Source organism: Pseudophryne corroboree, chromosome 9, assembly GCF_028390025.1.
Source record: "Pseudophryne corroboree isolate aPseCor3 chromosome 9, aPseCor3.hap2, whole genome shotgun sequence".
Lineage (NCBI taxonomy): Eukaryota > Metazoa > Chordata > Amphibia > Anura > Myobatrachidae > Pseudophryne > Pseudophryne corroboree.
The window spans coordinates 430,000,936-430,022,204 of NC_086452.1; the positions used below are offsets into that span (position 1 = coordinate 430,000,936).

The 21,269-nt window shown below is 49.1% G+C and overlaps 1 protein-coding gene across 1 annotated transcript in view; it reads left to right on the forward strand.

Moving 5' to 3' along the window:
* The window catches only part of TMA7 (translation machinery associated 7 homolog), a 32,449-nt gene that overhangs the window by 4,779 nt on the left and 6,401 nt on the right, over nt 1-21,269 (forward strand). Inside the window, exon 2 of the mRNA XM_063941025.1 lies at nt 5,358-5,413. Coding sequence (XP_063797095.1) covers nt 5,358-5,413 — 56 coding nt within the window. The remainder of the gene's footprint in view (nt 1-5,357; nt 5,414-21,269) is intronic.

Consider the following 21,269-nt stretch of genomic DNA (forward strand, 5'->3'; position numbering starts at 1 on the left):
TCCCTCTGTCTCCCCAAAGGGCTAGTGGGTCCTGTCCTCTGTCAGAGCATTCCCGGTGTGTGTGCTGTGTGTCGGTACGTGTGTGTCGACATGTATGAGGACGATGTTGGTGAGGAGGCGGAGAAATTGCTTGTAATGGTGATGTCACTCTCTAGGGAGTCGACACCGGAATGGATGGCTTATTTAGGGAATTACGTGAGAATGTCAACACGCTGCAAGGTCGGTTGACGACGTGAGACGGCCGACAAACTATTAGTACCGGTCCAGGCGTCTCAGAAACACCGTCAGGGGCGTTAAAAACGCCCATTTACCTCAGTCGGTCGACACAGACACAGACACGGACACTGAATCCAGTGTCGACGGTGAATAAACAAACGTATTTCTCATTAGGGCCACACGTTAAGGGCAATGAAGGAGGTGTTGCATATTTCTGATACTACAAGTACCACAAAAAAGGGTATTATGTGGGAGTGAAAAAACTACCTGTAGTTTTTCCTGAATCAGATAAAATAAAATGAAGTGTGTGATGATGCGTGGGGTTACCCCGATAGCAAATATTGGCGTTATACCCTTTCCCGCCAGAAATTAGGGCGCGTTGGGAAACACCCCTTAGGGTGATAAGGCGCTCACACGCTTATCAAGTGGCGTTACCGTCTCCAGATACGGCCGCCCTCAAGGAGCCAGCTGATAGGAAGCTGGAAAGATATCCTAAAAAGTATATACACACATACGGTGGTTATACTGCGACCAGCGATCGCCATCAGCCTGGAGATGCAGTGCTGGGTTGGCTTGGTCGGATTCCCTGACTGAAAATATTTTATTCATATAGAGCATTTAATAGGATGCATTCTATATATATGTACGTGAGATGCACAGAGGGATATTTGCTCTCTGGCATCAAGATAAGTACGTTGTCCATATCACCCAGAAGATGTCATGGACACGACAGTGGTCAGGTGATACAGATCCCATACGGCACATGGAAGTATTGCCGTATAAAGGGAAGGAGTTAGTTGGGGTCGGTCCATCGGACCTGGGGACCACGGCAACAGCTGGGAAATCCAACCTTTTTACCCCAAGTTACATCTCAGCTGAAAAAGACACCGTCTTTTCAGCCTCAATCCTTCCTTTCCCATGAGGGCATGCAGGCAAAAGGCCAGTCATATCTGCCCAGACATAGAGGTAAGGGAAGTAGACTGCAGCAGGCAGCCCCTTCCCAGGAAAAGAAGCCCTCCACCGCGTCTGCCAAGTCCTCAGCATGACGCTGGGGCCATGCAAGCGGACTCAAGGTGGGGGGGTAGTCTCAAGAGTCTCAGCGCGCAGTGGGATCACTCGCAGGTTGACCCCTAGATAGTACAAGTATTATCCCAGGGGTACAGATTGGAGAGTCGAGACATCTTCTCCTCGCAGGTTTCTGAAGTCTGCTTTACCAACGGCTCCCTCCGACAGGGAGGCAGCATTGGAAAAAATTCACAAGCTGTATATCCAGCAGGTGATAATCAAAGTACCCCTCCTACAACAAGGAAAAGGGTATTATTTTTCCACACTATATTGTGGTACTGACGCCAGACGGCTTGGTGAGACATAGTCTAAACTGAAATCTTTGAACACTTACATAAAAGGTTCAAATCGAGATGGAGTCACTCAGAGCAGTGATAGCGAACCGGAAAAAAGGGGACTATATGGTGTCCCTGGACATCAAGGATTACCTCCATGTCCAAATTTGCCCTTCTCAACAAGGGTACCTCTGGTTCGTGGTACAGAACTGTCAATATCAGTTTCAGACGATGCCGTTTGAATTATCCACGGCACCCCGGGCCTTTTACCAAGGTAATGGCCGAAAAGATGTTTCTTCAAAGAAAAAAGGCATCTAAATTATCCCTTACTTGGACGATATCCTGAAAAGGGCAAGTTCCAGAGAACAGTTGGAGGTCGGAAGAGCACTATCTAAAGTAGTTCTACGACAGCACGACTGGATTCTAAATATTCCAAGAATCGCAGCTGTTTTCCGACGATACGTCTGCTGTTCCTAGGAATGATTCTGGGCATAGTCCAGAAAAAGGTGTTCCTCCGGGAGGAAAAAGCCAAGGAGTTATTCGACCTAGTCAGAAACCTCCTAAAACCAGGCCAAGTATCAGTGCATCAATGCACAGGAGTCCTGGGAAAAATGGTGGCTTCTTACGAAGCGATTCCATTCGGCAGATCTCAGGGGATTTGCTGGACGAATGGTCCGGATCGCATTTTCAGATGCATCAGCGGATAATCCTGTCTCCAAGGACAAGGGTGTCTCTTCTGTGGGGGCTGCAGAGTGCTCATTTTTTAGAGGGCAGCACACTCGGCATTCAGGACTGTGTTCTGGGGACCACGGATACCAGCCTGAGAGGCTGGGGAGTAGTCACACAGGGAAAAAATTTCCAAGGAAGTGTGGTCAAGTCTGGAGACTTCTCTCCACATGAATATACTGGAGCTAAGGGCAATTTACAATGCTCTGAGCCTAGGAAGACTCCTGCTTCAAAGTCAACCGGTGCTGATCCAGTAGGACATCATCATGGCGGTCGCCCACGTTATCAGACGGGGCGACACAAGAAGCAGGAGGGCAATGACAGCAAGGATTCTTCGCTGGGCGGAAAATCATGTGATAACACTGTCAGCAGTGTTCATTCCGGGAGTGGGCAACTGGGAAGATTTCCTCAGCATAAATGATTTCCACCCGGAAAAGTGGAAACTTAATCTGGAAGTTTCCACATGATTGTAAACCGTTGGGAAAGACCAAAGGTGGTTATGATGGCGTCCCACCTGAAGCGCCAGGTCAAGAGACACTCAGGCAATAGCTGGGACGCTCTGGTAACACCGTCGGTGTACCAGTCGGTGTATGTGTTCCATCCTCTGCTTTTCATACCCAATGTATTGAAAATGATAGGAAGGAGAGGAGTAAGAACTATACTCGTGGCTCCGGTTTGGCCAAGAAGGACTTGGTTCCCGGAACTTCAAGAGATACTAAGAAGGGTCTTGATTCGGCAAGAACCGTGTCTGTTCCGGGACTTACCGCAGCTGCGTTGACGCCAAGGCGGGTGAACGCCGGATCCTAAGGGAAAGAGGCATTCCGGAAGAGGTCATCCCTACCCTGGTCAGAGCCAGGAAGGAGGTGACCGCACAACATTATCACCACTTAGGTGAAAATATGTGCCAGGGTGTGAGTCCAGGAAGGCTCCACGGAAGAATTTCAACTAGGTTGATTTCTACATTTCCTGCAAACAGGAGTGTCTATGGGTCTCAAATTGGGTCCATTAAGGTTCAAATTTCGGCCTGTTGATTTTCTTCCAGAAAGAAATTGGCTTCAGTTCCTGAAGTCCAGAAGTTGTTAAGGGAGTACTGCATATACAGCCCCTTTGATGTCTCCAGTGGCACTGGGCGATCTCAACGTAGTTTTGGGATTCCTAAAAAAAATCACATTGGTTTAAACAACTCAAATCTGTGGATTTGATATATCTCACATGGAAAATGACCATGCTGTTGGTCCTGGCCTCGGCCAGGCGAGTGTCAGAATTGGCGGCTTTATCTCACAAAGCCATATCTGATTGTCCATTCGGACAGAGCAAAGCTGCGGACTCGTCCCCAGTTTCTCCTTAAGGTGGTGTCAGCGTTTCACCTGAACCAGCTTATTGTGGTACCTGCGGCTACTAGGGACTTGGAGGACTCCAAGTTGCTGGATGTTATCAGGGCCCTGAAAATATAGTTTCCAGGTTGGCTGGAGTCAGGAAATCTGACTTGCTGTTTATCCTGTATGCACCCAACAATGCTGGGTGCTTCTGCTTCTAAGCAGTCGATTGCTCGTGGGATTGGTAACACAATTCAACTTGCACATTCTGTGGCAGGCCTGCCACAGTCTAAATCTGTTAAGGCCCATTCCACAAGGAAGGTGGGCTCATCTTGGGCGGCTGCCCGAGGGGTCTCGGCATTACAACTTTGCCGAGCAGCTACGTGGTCGGGGGAGAACACGTTTGTAAAATTCTACAAATTTGATACCCTGGCAAAAGAGGACCTGGAGTTCTCTCATTCGGTGCTGCAGAGTCATCCGCACTCTCCCGCCCGTTTGGGAGCTTTGGTATAATCCCCATGGTCCTTTCAGGAACCCCAGCATCCACAAGGACGATAGAGAAAATAAGAATTTACTTACCGATAATTCTATTTCTCGGAGTCCGTAGTGGATGCTGGGCGCCCATCCCAAGTGCGGATTATCTGCAATACTTGTACATAGTTATTGCTAACTAAATCGGGTTATTGTTGTTGTGAGCCATCTTTTCAGAGGCTCCGCTGTTATCATACTGTTAACTGGGTTCAGATCACAGGTTGTACAGTGTGATTGGTGTGGCTGGTATGAGTCTTACCCGGGATTCAAAATTCCTCCCTTATTGTGTACGCTCGTCCGGGCACAGTACCTAACTGGAGTCTGGAGGAGGGTCATAGGGGGAGGAGCCAGTGCACACCACCTGATCGGAAAGCTTTACTTTTTGTGCCCTGTCTCCTGCGGAGCCGCTATTCCCCATGGTCCTTTCAGGAACCCCAGCATCCACTACGGACTCCGAGAAATAGAATTATCGGTAAGTAAATTCTTATTTTATATATATATATATATATATATATATATATATATATATATATATATATATATATATATATATATATAATTTTTAGCTTTTTTTTTTTCTTTTCTTGCAACAATATTTTATTGTATTTTAAACACGCATTATTTGTATCTGGAAATGTATATTTATAAACAGAAGAACCTTGGAAATGACCCATCTGTCTGCGCACTGCCCCGCCCGTGTCCTCTGGTGCAAGATTATTCAATTATTCACTGCCCCAGAAGGGGTTTGCAATCCATTCTCTAACCATGAAACTGTGTAGCAGCGCTCCTTGTAGTGACAGTGGCAGGAGGCAGGGGATGGTCTGTGTATATGTTGTAGTAGTCACTGTGTTGTTCCTTAGCTAAATTGTGTTAATCTTAAATATTACTATTTTGCAAAATCATTTTGGTTCATTCTCCATCTTTGCTGTACATCCAAGTCACGGTGCTGGAGGATACATATTAACATCGGGGCATGGTGCATTTTGTCATCTGCTAAATGCACATTGAGACCCATGTCTGGACAAAGCCTTCAAAACTGTCCACACACACGGCTGATCCTGGTGGGTTCAGGGCTGAACTTTCGATTCCCTATCAGCCTGACTGTCTGATAATGTTTTCACGGGGTGATTACGGATTGGAGTCCTTTTCGGATCACGCACTATGCTACGTCACGGCGTGTGGTCAGTGCTTAATACCGGTGTAACTCATGTACTGGTCTTTGTTGCAGGTGGTAAGAAGAAGCCCCTGAAGCAGTCTAAGAAGCAAAGCAAGGAATTAGATGAGGTATGGAATGACTGACGCTGGCCCATGAACTTATTGTGCTGTGCATTGTTTTTATTTCATTTTTATGACTATTGTCAGAGAAGTTTCTTAACTTTTTCCCCCTCTTACGTCCTAGAGGATGCTGGGGTCCACATTAGTACCATGGGGTATAGACTGGTCCCTTGGGAGCCATGGGCACTTAAAGAGTTTTAGTGTGGGTTGGCTCCTCCCTCTATGCCCCTCCTACCAGACCCAGTTTAGAAAATGTGCCCGGTGGAGGCGGTCACAGCTAGGGGAGCTCCTAGGAGTTTTTCTAGTTTTATTATTTTTTATTAGAGTTAAGTACAGGGTGGCTGTCGGCAACAGTCTCCCTGCTTCGTGGGACTTAGGTGGGGAGTAGTGTCCAACCCTCTGAGGTTAATGGCCACTATCTCTGCTGACAGGACACTGAGCTCCTGAGGGTGATGATTGCAAGCCCCCGAGGCAACAGCTCACTTCCGCAGCATGCCGCCAGAAGACGTCAGTGGTGAGTAGGTTGCCGGTGACTATGGCGGTATCGGGGTAGGAGCGCAGCAGTGAAGCTGCGCTCCGGAGGGCTCAGAGGTACTCCTGTGAGGGGCGCCCTGGGCCAGCACGATACCCTTACAACTGGTCATCTGCGCTATCAGGGAAGCGTTTCTACTGCTAGCGATTTATTTTTACCTCGGGCCAGTATAATCCTAAAGTGCGGGAAGATGCGCCATGACAGGGGGCGGAGCTTCTCAGTGGATCCAGCAGCTCACCAGCACCATTGAGACGCTGACAGGCAGTGCTGACCCTCCACATAACTCCAGCTATACTGTTCGGTACCAGGGGGTTATAGAAGGGGAGGGGGGGGGGGGGGGGGAGTGTTAATCACTATTTCTCTGACGTCCTAAGTGGATGCTGGGGACTCCGTCAGGACCATGGGGAATAGCGGCTCCGCAGGAGACAGGGCACAAAAGTAAAAGCTTTAGGATCAGGTGGTGTGCACTGGCTCCTCCCCCCATGACCCTCCTCCAAGCCTCAGTTAGATTTCTCTATCGTCCTAGTGGATGCTGGGGTTCCTGAAAGGACCATGGGGAATAGCGGCTCCGCAGGAGACAGGGCACAAAAAGTAAAGCTTTAGGATCAGGTGGTGTGCACTGGCTCCTCCCCCTATGACCCTCCTCCAAGCCAGTTAGATTTTGTGCCCGGCCGAGAAGGGTGCAATCTAGGTGGCTCTCCTAAAGAGCTGCTTAGGAAAGTTTAGCTTAGGTTTTTTATTTTACAGTGAGTCCTGCTGGCAACAGGATCACTGCAACGAGGGACTTAGGGGAGAAGAAGTGAACTCACCTGCGTGCAGGATGGATTGGCTTCTTGGCTACTGGACATCAGCTCCAGAGGGACGATCACAGGTACAGCCTGGATGGTCACCGGAGCCTTGCCGCCGGCCCCCTTGCAGATGCTGAAGTAAGAAGAGGTCCAGAATCGGCGGCAGAAGACTCCTCAGTCTTCTAAAGGTAGCGCACAGCACTGCAGCTGTGCGCCATTTTCCTCTCAGCACACTTCACACGGCAGTCACTGAGGGTGCAGGGCGCTGGGAGGGGGGCGCCCTGGGAGGCAAATGAATACCTATTTTGGCTAAAAATACCTCGCATATAGCCTCCGGAGGCTATATGGAGATATTTAACCCCTGCCAGAATCCGTTAAGAGCGGGAGACGAGGCCGCCGAAAAAGGGGCGGGGCCTATCTCCTCAGCACACAGCGCCATTTTCCCTCACAGAAAGGCTGGAGGGAAGGCTCCCAGGCTCTCCCCTGCACTGCACTACAGAAACAGGGTTAAAACAGAGAGGGGGGGCACTAATTTGGCGATATGCTTATATATATATTAAGATGCTATAAGGGAAAACACTTATATAAGGTTGTCCCTATATAATTATAGCGTTTTTGGTGTGTGCTGGCAAACTCTCCCTCTGTCTCTCCAAAGGGCTAGTGGGTCCTGTCCTCTATCAGAGCATTCCCTGTGTGTGTGCTGTGTGTCGGTACGTGTGTGTCGACAGGTAGGAGGACGATGTTGGTGAGGAGGCGGAGCAATTGCCTGTAATGGTGATGTCACTCTCTAGGGAGTCGACACCGGAATGGATGGCTTATTTAGGAAATTACGTGATAATGTCAACACGCTGCAAGGTCGGTTGACGACATGAGACGGCCGACAAACAATTAGTACGGTCCAGACGTCTCAAAAACACCGTCAAGGGTTTTAAAACGCCCGTTTACTTTAGTCGGTCGACACAGACACAGACAGGGACACTGAATCCAGTGTCGACGGTGAATAAACAAACGTATTCCTTATTAGGGCCACACGTTAAAGGCAATGAAGGAGGTGTTACGTATTTCTGATACTACAAGTACCACAAAAGAGGGTATTATGTGGGATGTGAAAAAACTACCATAGTTTTTCCTGAATCAGATAAATTAAATAAAGTGTGTGATGATGCGTGGGTTCCCCCCGATAGAAAATTATGGGCGGTATACCCTTTCCCGCCAGAAGTTAGGGCGCGTTGGGAAACACCCCTTAAGGTGGATAAGGCGCTCACACGCTTATCAAAACAAGTGGCGGTACCGTCTATAGATAGGGCCGTCCTCAAGGACCAGCTGACAAGGCTGGAAAATATAATAAAAAGTATATACACACATACTGGTGTTATACTGCGGCCAGCGATCGCCTCAGCCTGGATGTGCAGAGCTAGGGTGGCTTGGTCGGATTCCCTGACTAAAAATATTGATACCCTTGACAGGGACAGTATTTTATTGACTATAGAGCATTTCTATATATGCGAGATGCACAGAGGGATATTTGCACTCTGGCATCATGAATAAACGCGATGTCCATAACTGCCAGAAGATGTTATGGACACGACAGTGGTCAGGTGATGCAGATTCCAAACGGCACAGTATGGCCGTATAAAGGAAGAGGACTTGTTTGGGGTCGGTCCATCGGACCTGGTGGTCACGGCAACTGCTGGAAAATCCACCGTTTTTTACCCTAAGTCACATCTCTGCAGAAAAAGACACCGTCTTTTCAGCCTCAGTCCTCTCGTCCCTATAAGATCATATCTGCCCAGGGATAGAGGAAAAGGAAGAAGACTGCAACAGGCAGCCTATTCCCAGGAACAGAAGCGTTCCACCGCGTCTGACAAGTTCTCAGCATGGCGCTGAGACCGTACAGGACCCCTGGATCCTACAAGTAGTATCCCGGGGGTACAGATGGGAATGTCGAGACGTTTCCCCTTCGCAGGCTCCTGAAGTCTGCTTTACCAAGTCTCCCTCCGACAAGGAGGTAGTATGGGAAAAAATTCACAAGCTGTGTTCCCAGCAGGTGACAATTAAATTACCCCTCCTACTACAGAAAAGGGGTATTATTCCACACTATATTGTGGTACTGAAGCCAGAAGGCTAGGTGAGACTTATTCTAAAAAATTTTTTTTGAACACTTACAAAGGTTCAAATTAAGATGAAGTCACTCAGAGCAGTGATAACGAACCAGGAAGAAGGGGACTATATAGTGTCCCGGGACATCAGGGATGCTTACCTCTATGTCCCAAATTTGCCCTTCTCACTAAGGGTACCTCAGGTTCGTGGTGCAGAACTGTCACTATCAGTTTCAGACGCTGCCGTTTGGATTGTCCACGGCACCCCGGGGTCTTTACCAAGGTAATGGCCGAATTGATGATTCTTCTTCGAAGAAAAGGCGTCTTAATTATCCCTTACTTGGACGATCTCCTGATAGGGGCATAGTCCAGGGAACAGTTGGAGGTCGGAGTAGCACTATCTCGGATACTGCTACAATCAGCACGGGTGGATTCTAAATATTCCAAAATCGCAGCTGATCCCGACGACACGTCTGCTGTGCCTAGGGATGATTCTGGACACAGTCCAGAAAAAGGTGTTTCTCCCGGAAGAGAAAGCCAGGGAGTTATCCGAGCAAGTCAGGAACCTCCTAAAAACAGTGCATCATTGCACAAGGGTCCTGGTAAAAATGGTGGCTTCCTACGAAGCAATTCCATTCGGCAGATTTCACGTAAGAACTTTTCAGTGGGATCTGCTGGACAAATGGTCCGGATCGCATCTTCAGATGCATCAGCGGATAACCCAATATCCAAGGACAAGGGTGTCTCTCCTGTGGTGGTTATAGAGTGCTCATCTTCTAGAGGGCCGCAGATTCGGCATTCAGGATTGGATGCTGGTAACCACGGAGCCCAGCCTGAGAGGCTGGGGAGCAGTCACACAAGGGAAAAATTTCCAGGGAGTGTGATCAAGTATGGAGACTTTTCTCCACATAAATATACTGGAGCTAAGGGTAAATTTATAATGCTCTAAGCTTAGCAAGACCTCTGCTTCAAGGTCAGCCGGTATTGATCCAGTGGGAAAAACATCACGGCAGTCGCCCACGTAAACAGACAGGGCGACACAAGAAGCAGGAGGGCAATGGCAGAAACTGCAAGGACTTTTCGCTGGGCGGAAAATCATGTGATAACACTGTCAGCAGTTTTTCATCCCGGGAATGGAAACTGGGAAGCAGACTTCCTCAGCACGACCTCCACCCGGGAGAGTGGAAACTTCATTGAGAAGTTTTTTCCACATGATTGTAAACCGTTGGGAAATACCAAAGGTGGACATGATGGCGTCCCGTCTGAACAAAAAACGGGACAGGTATTGCGCCAGGTCAAGGGACCCTCAGGCAATAGATGTGGACGTTCTGGTAACACCGTGGGTGTACCAGTCGGTGTATGTGTTCCCTCCTCTGCTTCTCATACCTAAGGTGCTGAGAATTATAAGACGTAGAGGAGTAAGAACTATACTCATGGCTCCGGATTGGCCAAGAAGGACTTGGTACCCGGAACTTCAAGAGATGCTTACAGAGGTCTTATGGCCTCTGCCGCTAAGAAGGGACTTGCTTCAGCAAGTACCATGTCTGTTCCAAGACTTACCGCAGCTGCGTTTGTCGGCATGGCGATGGAAAGCCGGATCCTAAGGGAAAAAAGGCATTCCGGAAGAGGTCATTCCTACCCTGGTCAAAGCCAGAAAGGAGGTGACCGCACAACATTATCACCACGTGTGGCGAAAATTTGTTGCGTGGTGTGAGGCCAGGAAGGCCCCACAAAGAAATTTCAACTCGGTCGTTTCCTGCATTTCCTGCAAACAGGAGTGTCTATGGGCCTCAAATTGGGGTCCATTAAGGTTCAAATTCGGCCCTGTAAATTTTCTTCCAGAAAGAATTGGCTTCAGTTCCTGAAGTCCAGAAGTTTGTCAAGGGAGTATTGCATATACAAACCCCTTTTTTGTGCCTCCAGTGGCACTGTGGGATCTCAACGTAGTTCTGGGATTTCTCAAATCACATTGGTTTAAAACCAGTCAAATATGTGGATTTGCAGCATCTCACATAAAAAGTGATCATGCTCTTGGCCCTGGCCTGGACCAGGCGAGTGTCAAATTGGTGGTTTTTTCTCAAAAAAGCCCATATCTGTTTGTCCATTCGGACAGGGCAGAGCTGCGGACTCGTCCCCAGTTCTCTCCCTAAGGTGGTGTCAGTGTTTCACCTGAACCAGCTTATTGTGGTGCCTTGCACCTACTAGGGACTTGGAGGACTCCAAGTTGCTAGAAGTTGTCAGGGCCCTGAAAATATATTCCAGGACAGCTGGAGTCAGAAAATCTGACTCGCTGTTTATACTGTATGCACCCAACAAGTTGGGTGCGCCTGCTTCTAAGCAGTCGATTGCTCGTTGGATTTGTAACACAATTCAACTTGCACATTCTGAGGCAGGCCTGCCACAGTCTAAATCGGTTAAGGCCCATTCCACAAGGAAGGTGGGCTCATCTTGGGCGGCTGCCCGAGAGGTCTCGGCATTACAACTCTGCCGAGCAGCTACGTGGTCAGGGGAGAACACGTTTGTAAAATTCTACAAATTTGATATCCTGGCAAAAGAGGACCTGGAGTTCTCTCATTCGGTGCTGCAGAGTCATCCGCACTCTCCCGCCCGTTTGGGAGCTTTGGTATAATCCCCATGGTCCTTTCAGGAACCCCAGCATCCACTAGGACGATAGAGAAAATAAGAATTTACTTACCGATAATTCTATTTCTCGGAGTCCGTAGTGGATGCTGGGCGCCCATCCCAAGTGCGGATTATCTGCAATACTTGTACATAGTTACAAAAATCGGGTTATTATTGTTGTGAGCCATCTTTTCAGAGGCTCCGCTGTTATCATACTGTTAACTGGGTTTAGATCACAAGTTGTACGGTGTGATTGGTGTGGCTGGTATGAGTCTTACCCGGGATTCAAAATTCCTCCCTTATTGTGTACGCTCGTCCGGGCACAGTACCTAACTGGAGTCTGGAGGAGGGTCATAGGGGGAGGAGCCAGTGCACACCACCTGATCGGAAAGCTTTACTTTTTGTGCCCTGTCTCCTGCGGAGCCGCTATTCCCCATGGTCCTTTCAGGAACCCCAGCATCCACTACGGACTCCGAGAAATAGAATTATCGGTAAGTAAATTCTTATTTTTTGTGCCCGGCCGAGAAGGGTGCAATCTAGGTGGCTCTCCTAAAGAGCTGCTTAGAGTAAAAGTTTTGTTAGGTTTTTTTATTTTCAGTGAGTCCTGCTGGCAACAGGCTCACTGCATCGAGGGACTTAGGGGAGAGAAGTGAACTCACCTGCGTGCAGGATGGATTGGCTTCTTAGGCTACTGGACACCATTAGCTCCAGAGGGAGTCGGAACACAGGTCTCACCCTGGGGTTCGTCCCGGAGCCGCGCCGCCGACCCCCTTGCAGATGCCGAAAAGTGAAGAGGTCCAGAAACCAGCGGCAGAAGACTTTTCAGTCTTCATAAGGTAGCGCACAGCCCTGCAGCTGTGCGCCATTGTTGTCAGCACACTTCATAGCAGCGGTCACTGAGGGTGCAGGGCGCTGGGGGGGGCGCCCTGGGCAGCAATGATAGTACCTTATTCTGGCTAAAAATACATCACATATAGCCCCTGGGGGCTATATGGATGTATTTAACCCCTGCCAGGTCTCAGAAAAACGGGAGAAGAAGCCCGCCGAAAAGGGGGCGGGGCCTATTCTCCTCAGCACACAGCGCCATTTTCCCTCACAGAAATGCTGGTGGGAAGGCTCCCAGGCTCTCCCCTGCACTGCACTACAGAAACAGGGTTAAAACAGAGAGGGGGGGCACTTATTTGGCGATATGTATATATATATATATTAAAATGCTATAAGGGAAAAACACTTATATAAAGGTTGTCCCTGTATAATTATAGCGTTTTTGGTGTGTGCTGGCAAACTCTCCCTCTGTCTCCCCAAAGGGCTAGTGGGGTCCTGTCCTCTATCAGAGCATTCCCTGTGTGTGTGCTGTGTGTCGGTACGTGTGTGTCGACATGTATGAGGACGATGTTGGTGAGGAGGCGGAGCAATTGCCTGTAATGGTGATGTCACTCTCTAGGGAGTCGACACCGGAATGGATGGCTTATTTAAGGAGTTACGTGATAATGTCAACACGCTGCAAGGTCGGTTGACGACATGAGACGGCCGGCAAACCAATTAGTACCTGTCCAGGCGTCTCAAACACCGTCAGGGGCGTTAAAACGTCCTTTTACCTCAGTCGGTCGACACAGACACGGACACTGACTCCAGTGTCGACGGTGAAGAAACAAACGTATTTTCCTTTAGGGCCACACGTTACTTGTTAAGGGCAATGAAGGAGATGTTACATATTTCTGATACTACAAGTACCACAAAAAAGGGTATTATGTGGAGTGTGAAAAAACTACATGTGGTTTTTCCTGAATCAGATAAATTAAATGAAGTGTGTGATGATGCGTGGGTTTCCCCCGATAGAAAATTATTGGCGGTATACCCTTTCCCGCCAGAAGTTATGGCGCGTTGGGAAACACCCCTTAGGGTGGATAAGGCGCTCACACGCTTATCAAAACAAGTGGCGTTACCGTCTCCAGATACGGCCGCCCTCAAGGAGCCAACTGATAGGAGGCTGGAAAAAATCCTAAAAAGTATATACACACATACTGGTGTTATACTGCGACCAGCGATCGCCTCAGCCTGGATGGGCAGTGCTGGGGTGGCTTGGTCGGATTCCCTGACTGGAAATATTGATACCCTTGACAGGGACAGTATTTTATTGACTATAGAGCATTTAAAGGATGCATTTCTATATATGCGAGATGCACAGAGGGATATTTGCACTCTGGCATCAAGAGTAAGTGCGATGTCCATATCTGCCAGAAGATGTTTATGGACACGACAGTGGTCAGGTGATGCAGATTCCAAACGGCACATGGAAGTATTGCCGTATAAAGGGGAGGAGTTATTTGGGGTCGGTCCATCGGATCTGGTGGCCACGGCAACAGCTGGAAAATCCACCTTTTTACCCCAAGTCACATCTCAGCAGAAAAAGACATAGTCTTTTCAGCCTCAGTCCTTTCGTCCCCATAAGGGAAGAAGACTGCAGCAGGCAGCCCATTCCCAGGAACAGAAGCCTTCCACCGCTTCTGCCAAGTCCTCAGCATGACGCTGAGGCCGTACAAACAGGTGCGGTGGGGGGTCGTCTCAAGAGTTTCAGCACGCAGTGGGCTTACTCGCAAGTGGACCCCTGGATCCTACAAGTAGTATCCCAGGGGTACAGATTGGAAGTTCGAGACGTCTCCCCCTCGCAGGTTCCTGAAGTTTGCTTTACCAACGTCTCCCTCCGACAGGGAGGCAGTATTGGAAACAATTCACAAGCTGTATTCCCAGCAGGTGATAATCAAAGTACCCCTCCTACAACAAGGAAAGGGGTATTATTCCACACTATATTGTGGTACTGAAGCCAGACGGCTCGGTGAGACCTATTCTAAATCTGAAATATTTGAACACTTACATACAAAGGTTCAAATCAAGATGGAGTCACTCAGAGCAGTGATAGCGAACCAGGAAGAAGGGGACTATATGGTGTCCCTGGACATCAAGGATGCTTACCTCCATGTCCCAATTTGCCCTTCTCACCAAGGGTACCTCAGGTTCGTGGTACAAAACTGTCACTATCAGTTTCAGACGCTGCCGTTTGGATTGTCCACGGCACCCCGGGTCTTTACCAAGGTAATGGCCGAAATGATTCTTCTTCAAAGAAAAGGCGTCTTAATTATCCCTTACTTGGACGATCTCCTGATAAGGGCAAGGTCCAGAGAACAGTTGGAGGTCGGAGTAGCACTATCTCAAGTAGTTCTACGACAGCATGGGTGGATTCTAAATATTCCAAAATCGCAGCTGTCTCCGACGACACGTCTGCTGTTCCTAGGGATGATTCTGGACACAGTCCAGAAAAAGGTGTTTCTCCCGGAGGAGAAAGCCAGGGAGTTATCCGAGCTAGTCAGGAACCTCCTAAAACCAGGCCAAGTGTCAGTGCATCAATGCACAAGGGTCCTGGGAAAAATGGTGGCTTCTTACGAAGCGATTCCATTCGGCAGATTCCACGCAAGAACTTTTCAGTGGGATCTGCTGGGAAAATGGTCCGGATCGCATCGTCAGATGCATCAGCGGATAACCCTGTCTCCAAGGACAAGGGTGTCTCTTCTGTGGTGGCTGCAGAGTGCTCATCTACTAAAGGGCCACAGATTCGGCATTCAGGACTGGGTCCTGGTGACCACGGATGCCAGCCTGAAAGGCTGGGGAGCAGTCACACAAGGAAAAAAAAAAAAATTTCCAGGGAGTGTGATCAAGTCTGGAGACTTCTCTCCACATAAATATACTGGAGCTAAGAGCAATTTACAATGCTCTAAGCTTAGCAAGACCTCTGCTTCAAGGTCAGCCGGTATTGATCCAGTGGGACAACATCACTGCAGTCGCCCACGTAAACAGACAGGGCGGCACAAGAAGCAGGAGGACAATGGCAGAAACTGCAAGGATTCTTCGCTGGGCGGAAAATCATGTGATAGCACTGTCAGCAGTGTTCATTCCGGGAGTGGACAACTGGGAAGCAGACTTCCTCAGCACGACCTCCACCCGGGAGAGTGGGGACTTCATCGGGAAGTCTTCCACATGATTGTGAACCGTTGGGAAAGACCAAAGGTGGACATGATGGCGTCCCGCCTGAACAAAAAACTGGACAGGTATTGCGCCAGGTCAAGAGACCCTCAGGCAATAGCTGTGGACGTTCTGGTAACACCGTGGGTGTACCAGTCGGTGTATGTGTTCCCTCCTCTGCTTCTCATACCTAAGGTACTGAGAATTATAAGACGTAGAGGAGTAAGAACTATACTCGTGGCTCCGGATTGGCCAAGAAGGACTTGGTACCCGGAACTTCAAGAGATGCTCACAGAGGACTCATGGCCTCTGCCGCTAAGAAGGGACTTGCTTCAGCAAGTACCATGTCTGTTCCAAGACTTACCGCGGCTGCGTTTGACGGCATGGCGGTTGAACGCCGGATCCTAAGGGAAAAAGGCATTCCGGAAGAGGTCATTCTTACCCTGGTCAAAGCCAGGAAGGAGGTGACCGCACAACATTATCACCACATGTGGCGAAAATATGTTGCCAGGAAGGCCCCACGAAGAAATTTCAACTCGGTCGATTCCTGCATTTCCTGCAAACAGGAGTGTCTATGGGCCTCAAATTGGGGTCCATTAAGGTTCAAATTTCGGCCCTGTCGATTTTCTTCCAGAAAGAATTGGCTTCAGTTCCTGAAATCCAGAAGTTTGTCAAGGGAGTACTGCATATACAACCCCCTTTTGTGCCTCCAGTGGCACTGTGGGATCTCAACGTAGTTCTGGGATTCCTCAAATCACATTGGTTTAAACTGCTCAAATCTGTGGATTTGAAATATCTCACATGGAAAGTGACCATGATGTTGGCCCTGGCCTCGGCCAGGCGAGTGTCAGAATTGGCGGCTTTGTCTCACAAAAGCCCATATCTGATTGTCCATTCGGACAGGGCAGAGCTGCGGACTCGTCCCCAGTTTCTCCCTAAGGTGGTGTCAGCGTTTCACCTGAACCAGCTTATTGTGGTACCTGCGGCTACTAGGGACTTGGAGGACTCCAAGTTGCTAGATGTTGTCAGGGCCCTGAAAATATAGGTTTCCAGGACGGCTGAGTCAGGAAAACTGACTTGCTGTTATCCTGTATGCACCCAACAAACTGGGTGCTCTTGCTTCTAAGCAGACGATTGCTCGTTGGATTTGTAGTACAATTCAGCTTGCACATTCTGTGGCAGGCCTGCCACAGCCAAAATCTGTAAAAGCCCATTCCACACGGAAAGTGGGCTCATCTTGGGCGGCTGCCCGAGGGGTCTCGGCTTTACAACTTTGCCGAGCTGCTACTTGGTCAGGGGCAAACACGTTTGCAAAATTCTACAAATTTGATACCCTGGCTGAGGAGGACCTGGAGTTCTCTCATTCGGTGCTGCAGAGTCATCCGCACTCTCCCGCCCGTTTGGGAGCTTTGGTATAATCCCCATGGTCCTGACGGAGTCCCCAGCATCCACTTAGGACGTCAGAGAAAATAAGAATTTACTTACCGATAATTCTATTTCTCGTAGTCCGTAGTGGATGCTGGGCGCCCATCCCAAGTGCGGATTGTCTGCAATACTTGTACATAGTTATTGTTACAAAAATCGGGTTATTATTGTTGTGAGCCATCTTTTCAGAGGCTCCGCTGTTATCATGCTGTTAACTGGGTTCAGATCACAGGTTGTACAGTGTGATTGGTGTGGCTGGTATGAGTCTTACCCGGGATTCAAAATCCTTCCTTATTGTGTACGCTCGTCCGGGCACAGTATCCTAACTGAGGCTTGGAGGAGGGTCATGGGGGGAGGAGCCAGTGCACACCACCTGATCCTAAAGCTTTTACTTTTGTGCCCTGTCTCCTGCGGAGCCGCTATTCCCCATGGTCCTGACGGAGTCCCCAGCATCCACTACGGACTACGAGAAATAGAATTATCGGTAAGTAAATTCTTATTTTTACACTGTGTATAGTGTTCACTCTAGGCTGTTATAGCAGGGCGCCGCGCCCTGCCCCTTTTGCGGCGCCCTGCTAGAACAGCCGCCCGCTCCCTGCCCTCCCGGCGTGTATAGATGGCGTGCGCATGCGCGCGGCATCCATTTACGCATTGGGAGAGGGCTGGGGGAAGCCCAGCACCGACGGAGGTGCTGGGCACGCCCCCAACAGTGACGTCGCCGGCCACAGGCGCTCTCTATAGTAGCGTCTGTTGGCCGCACCGCCCCCTAAAATGACGGAGGCGTGGCCACGCCCCCTAATTTGCGTGGCCGCGCCCCCATTTCGGACGCGCGCGCACATGTGCCCCCCCTGAGTCCGGCGCCCTGCCCCATTTCACTCCTAGAGTGAACACTATGTGTAGTCTATTAAAGTTGCACAGTCAGTGCCAGGCTTTTATTATATAACTGCCTACTGGGGCGCTGTGTGGGTGCTGGCTCCATTAACTCTGTCTCTCTGAAGGTACCTGGAGGGAACTGTCTGACATTTTCCTGTGTGTACATATTTCTCACATTACCATGTCCAGGGACTCTGTCTTGTGCTGCAGAGTATGCATCTTCCCTAGAGGAATCCATTCCATGTACTCCGGAATGTAATGTCATGTCTCAGCCTTCTGAATCCGAACTGTTGTGGGTGGCTTCAATTAAGGGAATGATATTTCAGATTTCATCTAGGAAGCTCATAATGAGACTGAAATGCAGGTTTTGAAAAAATCTGTAGAGGGTTAGTCTGTTTCTGTTCCCACAGCCTCCTCAAACTCCCCTAGTATATGCCCAAAGAAGCGTGCAGTTGCCCAAATTATGCAATTCGACACTGATACCGACTCTGATACGGGAGACGCTGATGGAAATATGCGGGGGGGGGGGGGTTGCATCCCTTTAAAAAGGGGTGAGTCATCCCTTGAAAAAGGGGTGCATCTCATAATTGGCCTCATGATGAGGCAATTAGGGATGTTTTACACATTACTGACACAGTACCTGAGCAGGTAGAGGAGGCATACTTTACAGAAAATAAGAGAGCCTCCCTGACCTTTCCTGCGTCTAAGGAATTAAACGCGTTATTTAAAAAATCCTGGAACAACCTGGAGAAAAAAAATCCTGATCCCAAAGAGGGTTCTTGTGGCTTTTCCCTTTCCTGAGGAGGATAGGAGGGGGTTTCCCACTTTTTCTTATTGTAGACGCTTCTGTTGTCTAAAAAGGTGGTTTTACTGGTCTCTGGGTATACCGTGTTGAAAGAACCAGCAGACCGCAAGATAGAGACTACGTTCAAATCCATATACACTGCTTCAGGCGTGGCGTTAAGGCCCACTATTGCCTGTGCATGGATTTCTAAAGCCATAGTAAAGTGGTCAGGCACATTACTAGAGGAATTAGATTCTATGGATAGAAGTGACATTGAAATGTTTTTACGTCACATACAGGATTCTGGGTTATCTGAATGCAAGGATGTCTTACCTAGCTGTCCTGGCACGCAGGGGACTCTGACTGAGCCAATGGTCTGCAGACGCAGAATCCAAGAGAAGTGTGGAGAACCTACCCTTCACAGGTCAGGCTCTATTTGGGGAAGCTTTGGATGCGTGGATCTCCATGGAAACCACGGGTAAGTCAACCGTTCTTCCCTCAGCCACTCAGACACCGAAGAAATCTTTTTCTGCATCTATTATGCAGTCCTTTCGGACCGCAAAGGTTAAGAAGTCCAAAGCCCCTGCCACTTTCTTCAGAGGTGGTCGGGGAAAATCCAGAAAACCTGCAACTGCAGGTTCCCAGGAACAGAAGCCTGGCTCCATTTCCTCAAAATCCTCAGCATGACGGTGGACCACCCAGCTTGGAGAGCGGGCAGATGGGAGCGAGACTCAGACTTTTCAGTCACGTCTGGGCATCATCCGGCCTGGTTCCCTGCGTACAGGATGTTGGGTCCCAGGGGTACAGACTGGAATTTCAAGAGCTCTCACCTCACAGATTCTTCAAATCAGGCTTACCAGTTTTTGCTGACAGGGCTATCCTACAGGAAGCCATTCAAAAATTGGAAAGGTCAAGTGTCATTGTTACGGTTCCACCTCACTTGGAAAGCAAGGGTTACTATTCAAACCTATTTGAGGTACCAAAACCGGATGGTTCTGTCAGACCAATTTTTAACCTGAAGTCATTAAACCCCTTATTTGAGGGAATTCAAGTTCAAAATGAAGTCTGAGAGCGGTGATCTCAGGCCTGGAGGAGGGGTAATTCCTGGAATCCCTGGATATCAAGGATGCGTACCTCCACATTCCAATCTGGCCGCCTCACCAGGCTTATCTAAGATCTGCACTGCTGGACTGTCATTATCAGTTCCAGGCACTGCCATTCGGCCTCTCCACGGCACCAAGGGTGTTCACCAAGGTGATGGCAGAGATGATGGTACTGCTCCGCAGACGGGGAGTGAACATGGGTGGTCATTCCGAGTTGTTCGCTAGCTGCATTCGTTCGCTGCGCATGCGCGGCGTACTATTACAACGAACGATGTCGTTTTACACAGGGTCAAGCAATGCTTTTCAGTCGCACTGGCAGCCGCAGAGTGATTGACAGGAAGAGGGCGTTTCTGGGTGTCAACTGACCGTTTTCAGGGAATGTTCGGAAAAACGCAGGCGTGCCGGGAAAAACGCAGGTGTGGCTGGGCGAACGCAGGGCGTGTTTGTAACGTCAAATTAGGAACTGAATCGTATGAAGTGATCGCAAGCGCTGAGTAGGTTTGAAGCTACTCTGAAACTGCACAAAATTATTTTGTAGCCGCTCTGTGTTACAATCGTTCGCAGTTCTGCTAAGCTAAAATATACTCCCAGTGGTCGGCAGCATAGCGTTTGCACGTCTGCTAAAAACTGCTAGCGAACGATCAACTCTGAATGACCCCCATAATTCCTTATCTGGACGATCTGCTGATAGAAACGTCATCCAGGGAGAGGTTGTTTCAGTCCATTGCTCTCACGACTCTACTGCTCAGGGATCATGGATGGATCCTGAATCTTCCAAAGTCGCATTTGGAGCCGACAAGGAGATTGTTTCCTGGGGATGATCCTCGACACGAAAGTGCAGAGGGTGTTTCTACTGGTGGAAAAGGCGTTGGTGATACAGACAATGGTCCGGGATGTCTTGAAGTCAGCCCGGGTATCGGTACATCAGTGCATTTGCCTTATGGGAAAGATGGTTGCTTCCTACGAGGCTCTACAGTACGGAAGATTTCATGCGCAGTCCTTCCAACTGGATCTCCTGGACAAGTGGTCGGGATCTCACCTGCACATGCACCAGAGAATACGGCTATCGCCGAAAGCCAGGATTTCGCTCCTATGGTGGCTACAGATGCCTCACCTTCTCGAGGGCCGTAGGTTCGGGATTCAGAACTGGATCCTTCTAACCACGGATGCAAGTCTCAGAGGTTGGGGAGCTTTCACCCAAGGGGAAACCTTCCAAGGAAAGTGGTTAAGTCTGGAATCCATCCTTCGAATAAACTTTCTGGAACTAAGAGCTGTGTACAACGGTCTTCTACAGGCGGCACATCTTCTGAAAGATGAGGCCATTCAAGTTCAGTCGGACAATGTAACGACGGTGGCATACATTAACTGACAGGGCGGAACGAAGAGCAGGGCTGCAATGTCGGAGGTAACAAAGATCCTCCTTTGAGCAGAAAAGCACGCAATGGCGCTGTCTGCAATCGTCATTCCGGGAGTGGACAACTGGAAAGCGGACTTCTCAGCAGACACGATCTCCATCTGGGAGAGTGGGGCCTCCATCCGGAGGTGTTCACGGAGGTAACAAATCTTTGGGGTGTACCTCAAATAGACATGATTGCCTCCTGCCTCAACAAGGAGCTTTGGAG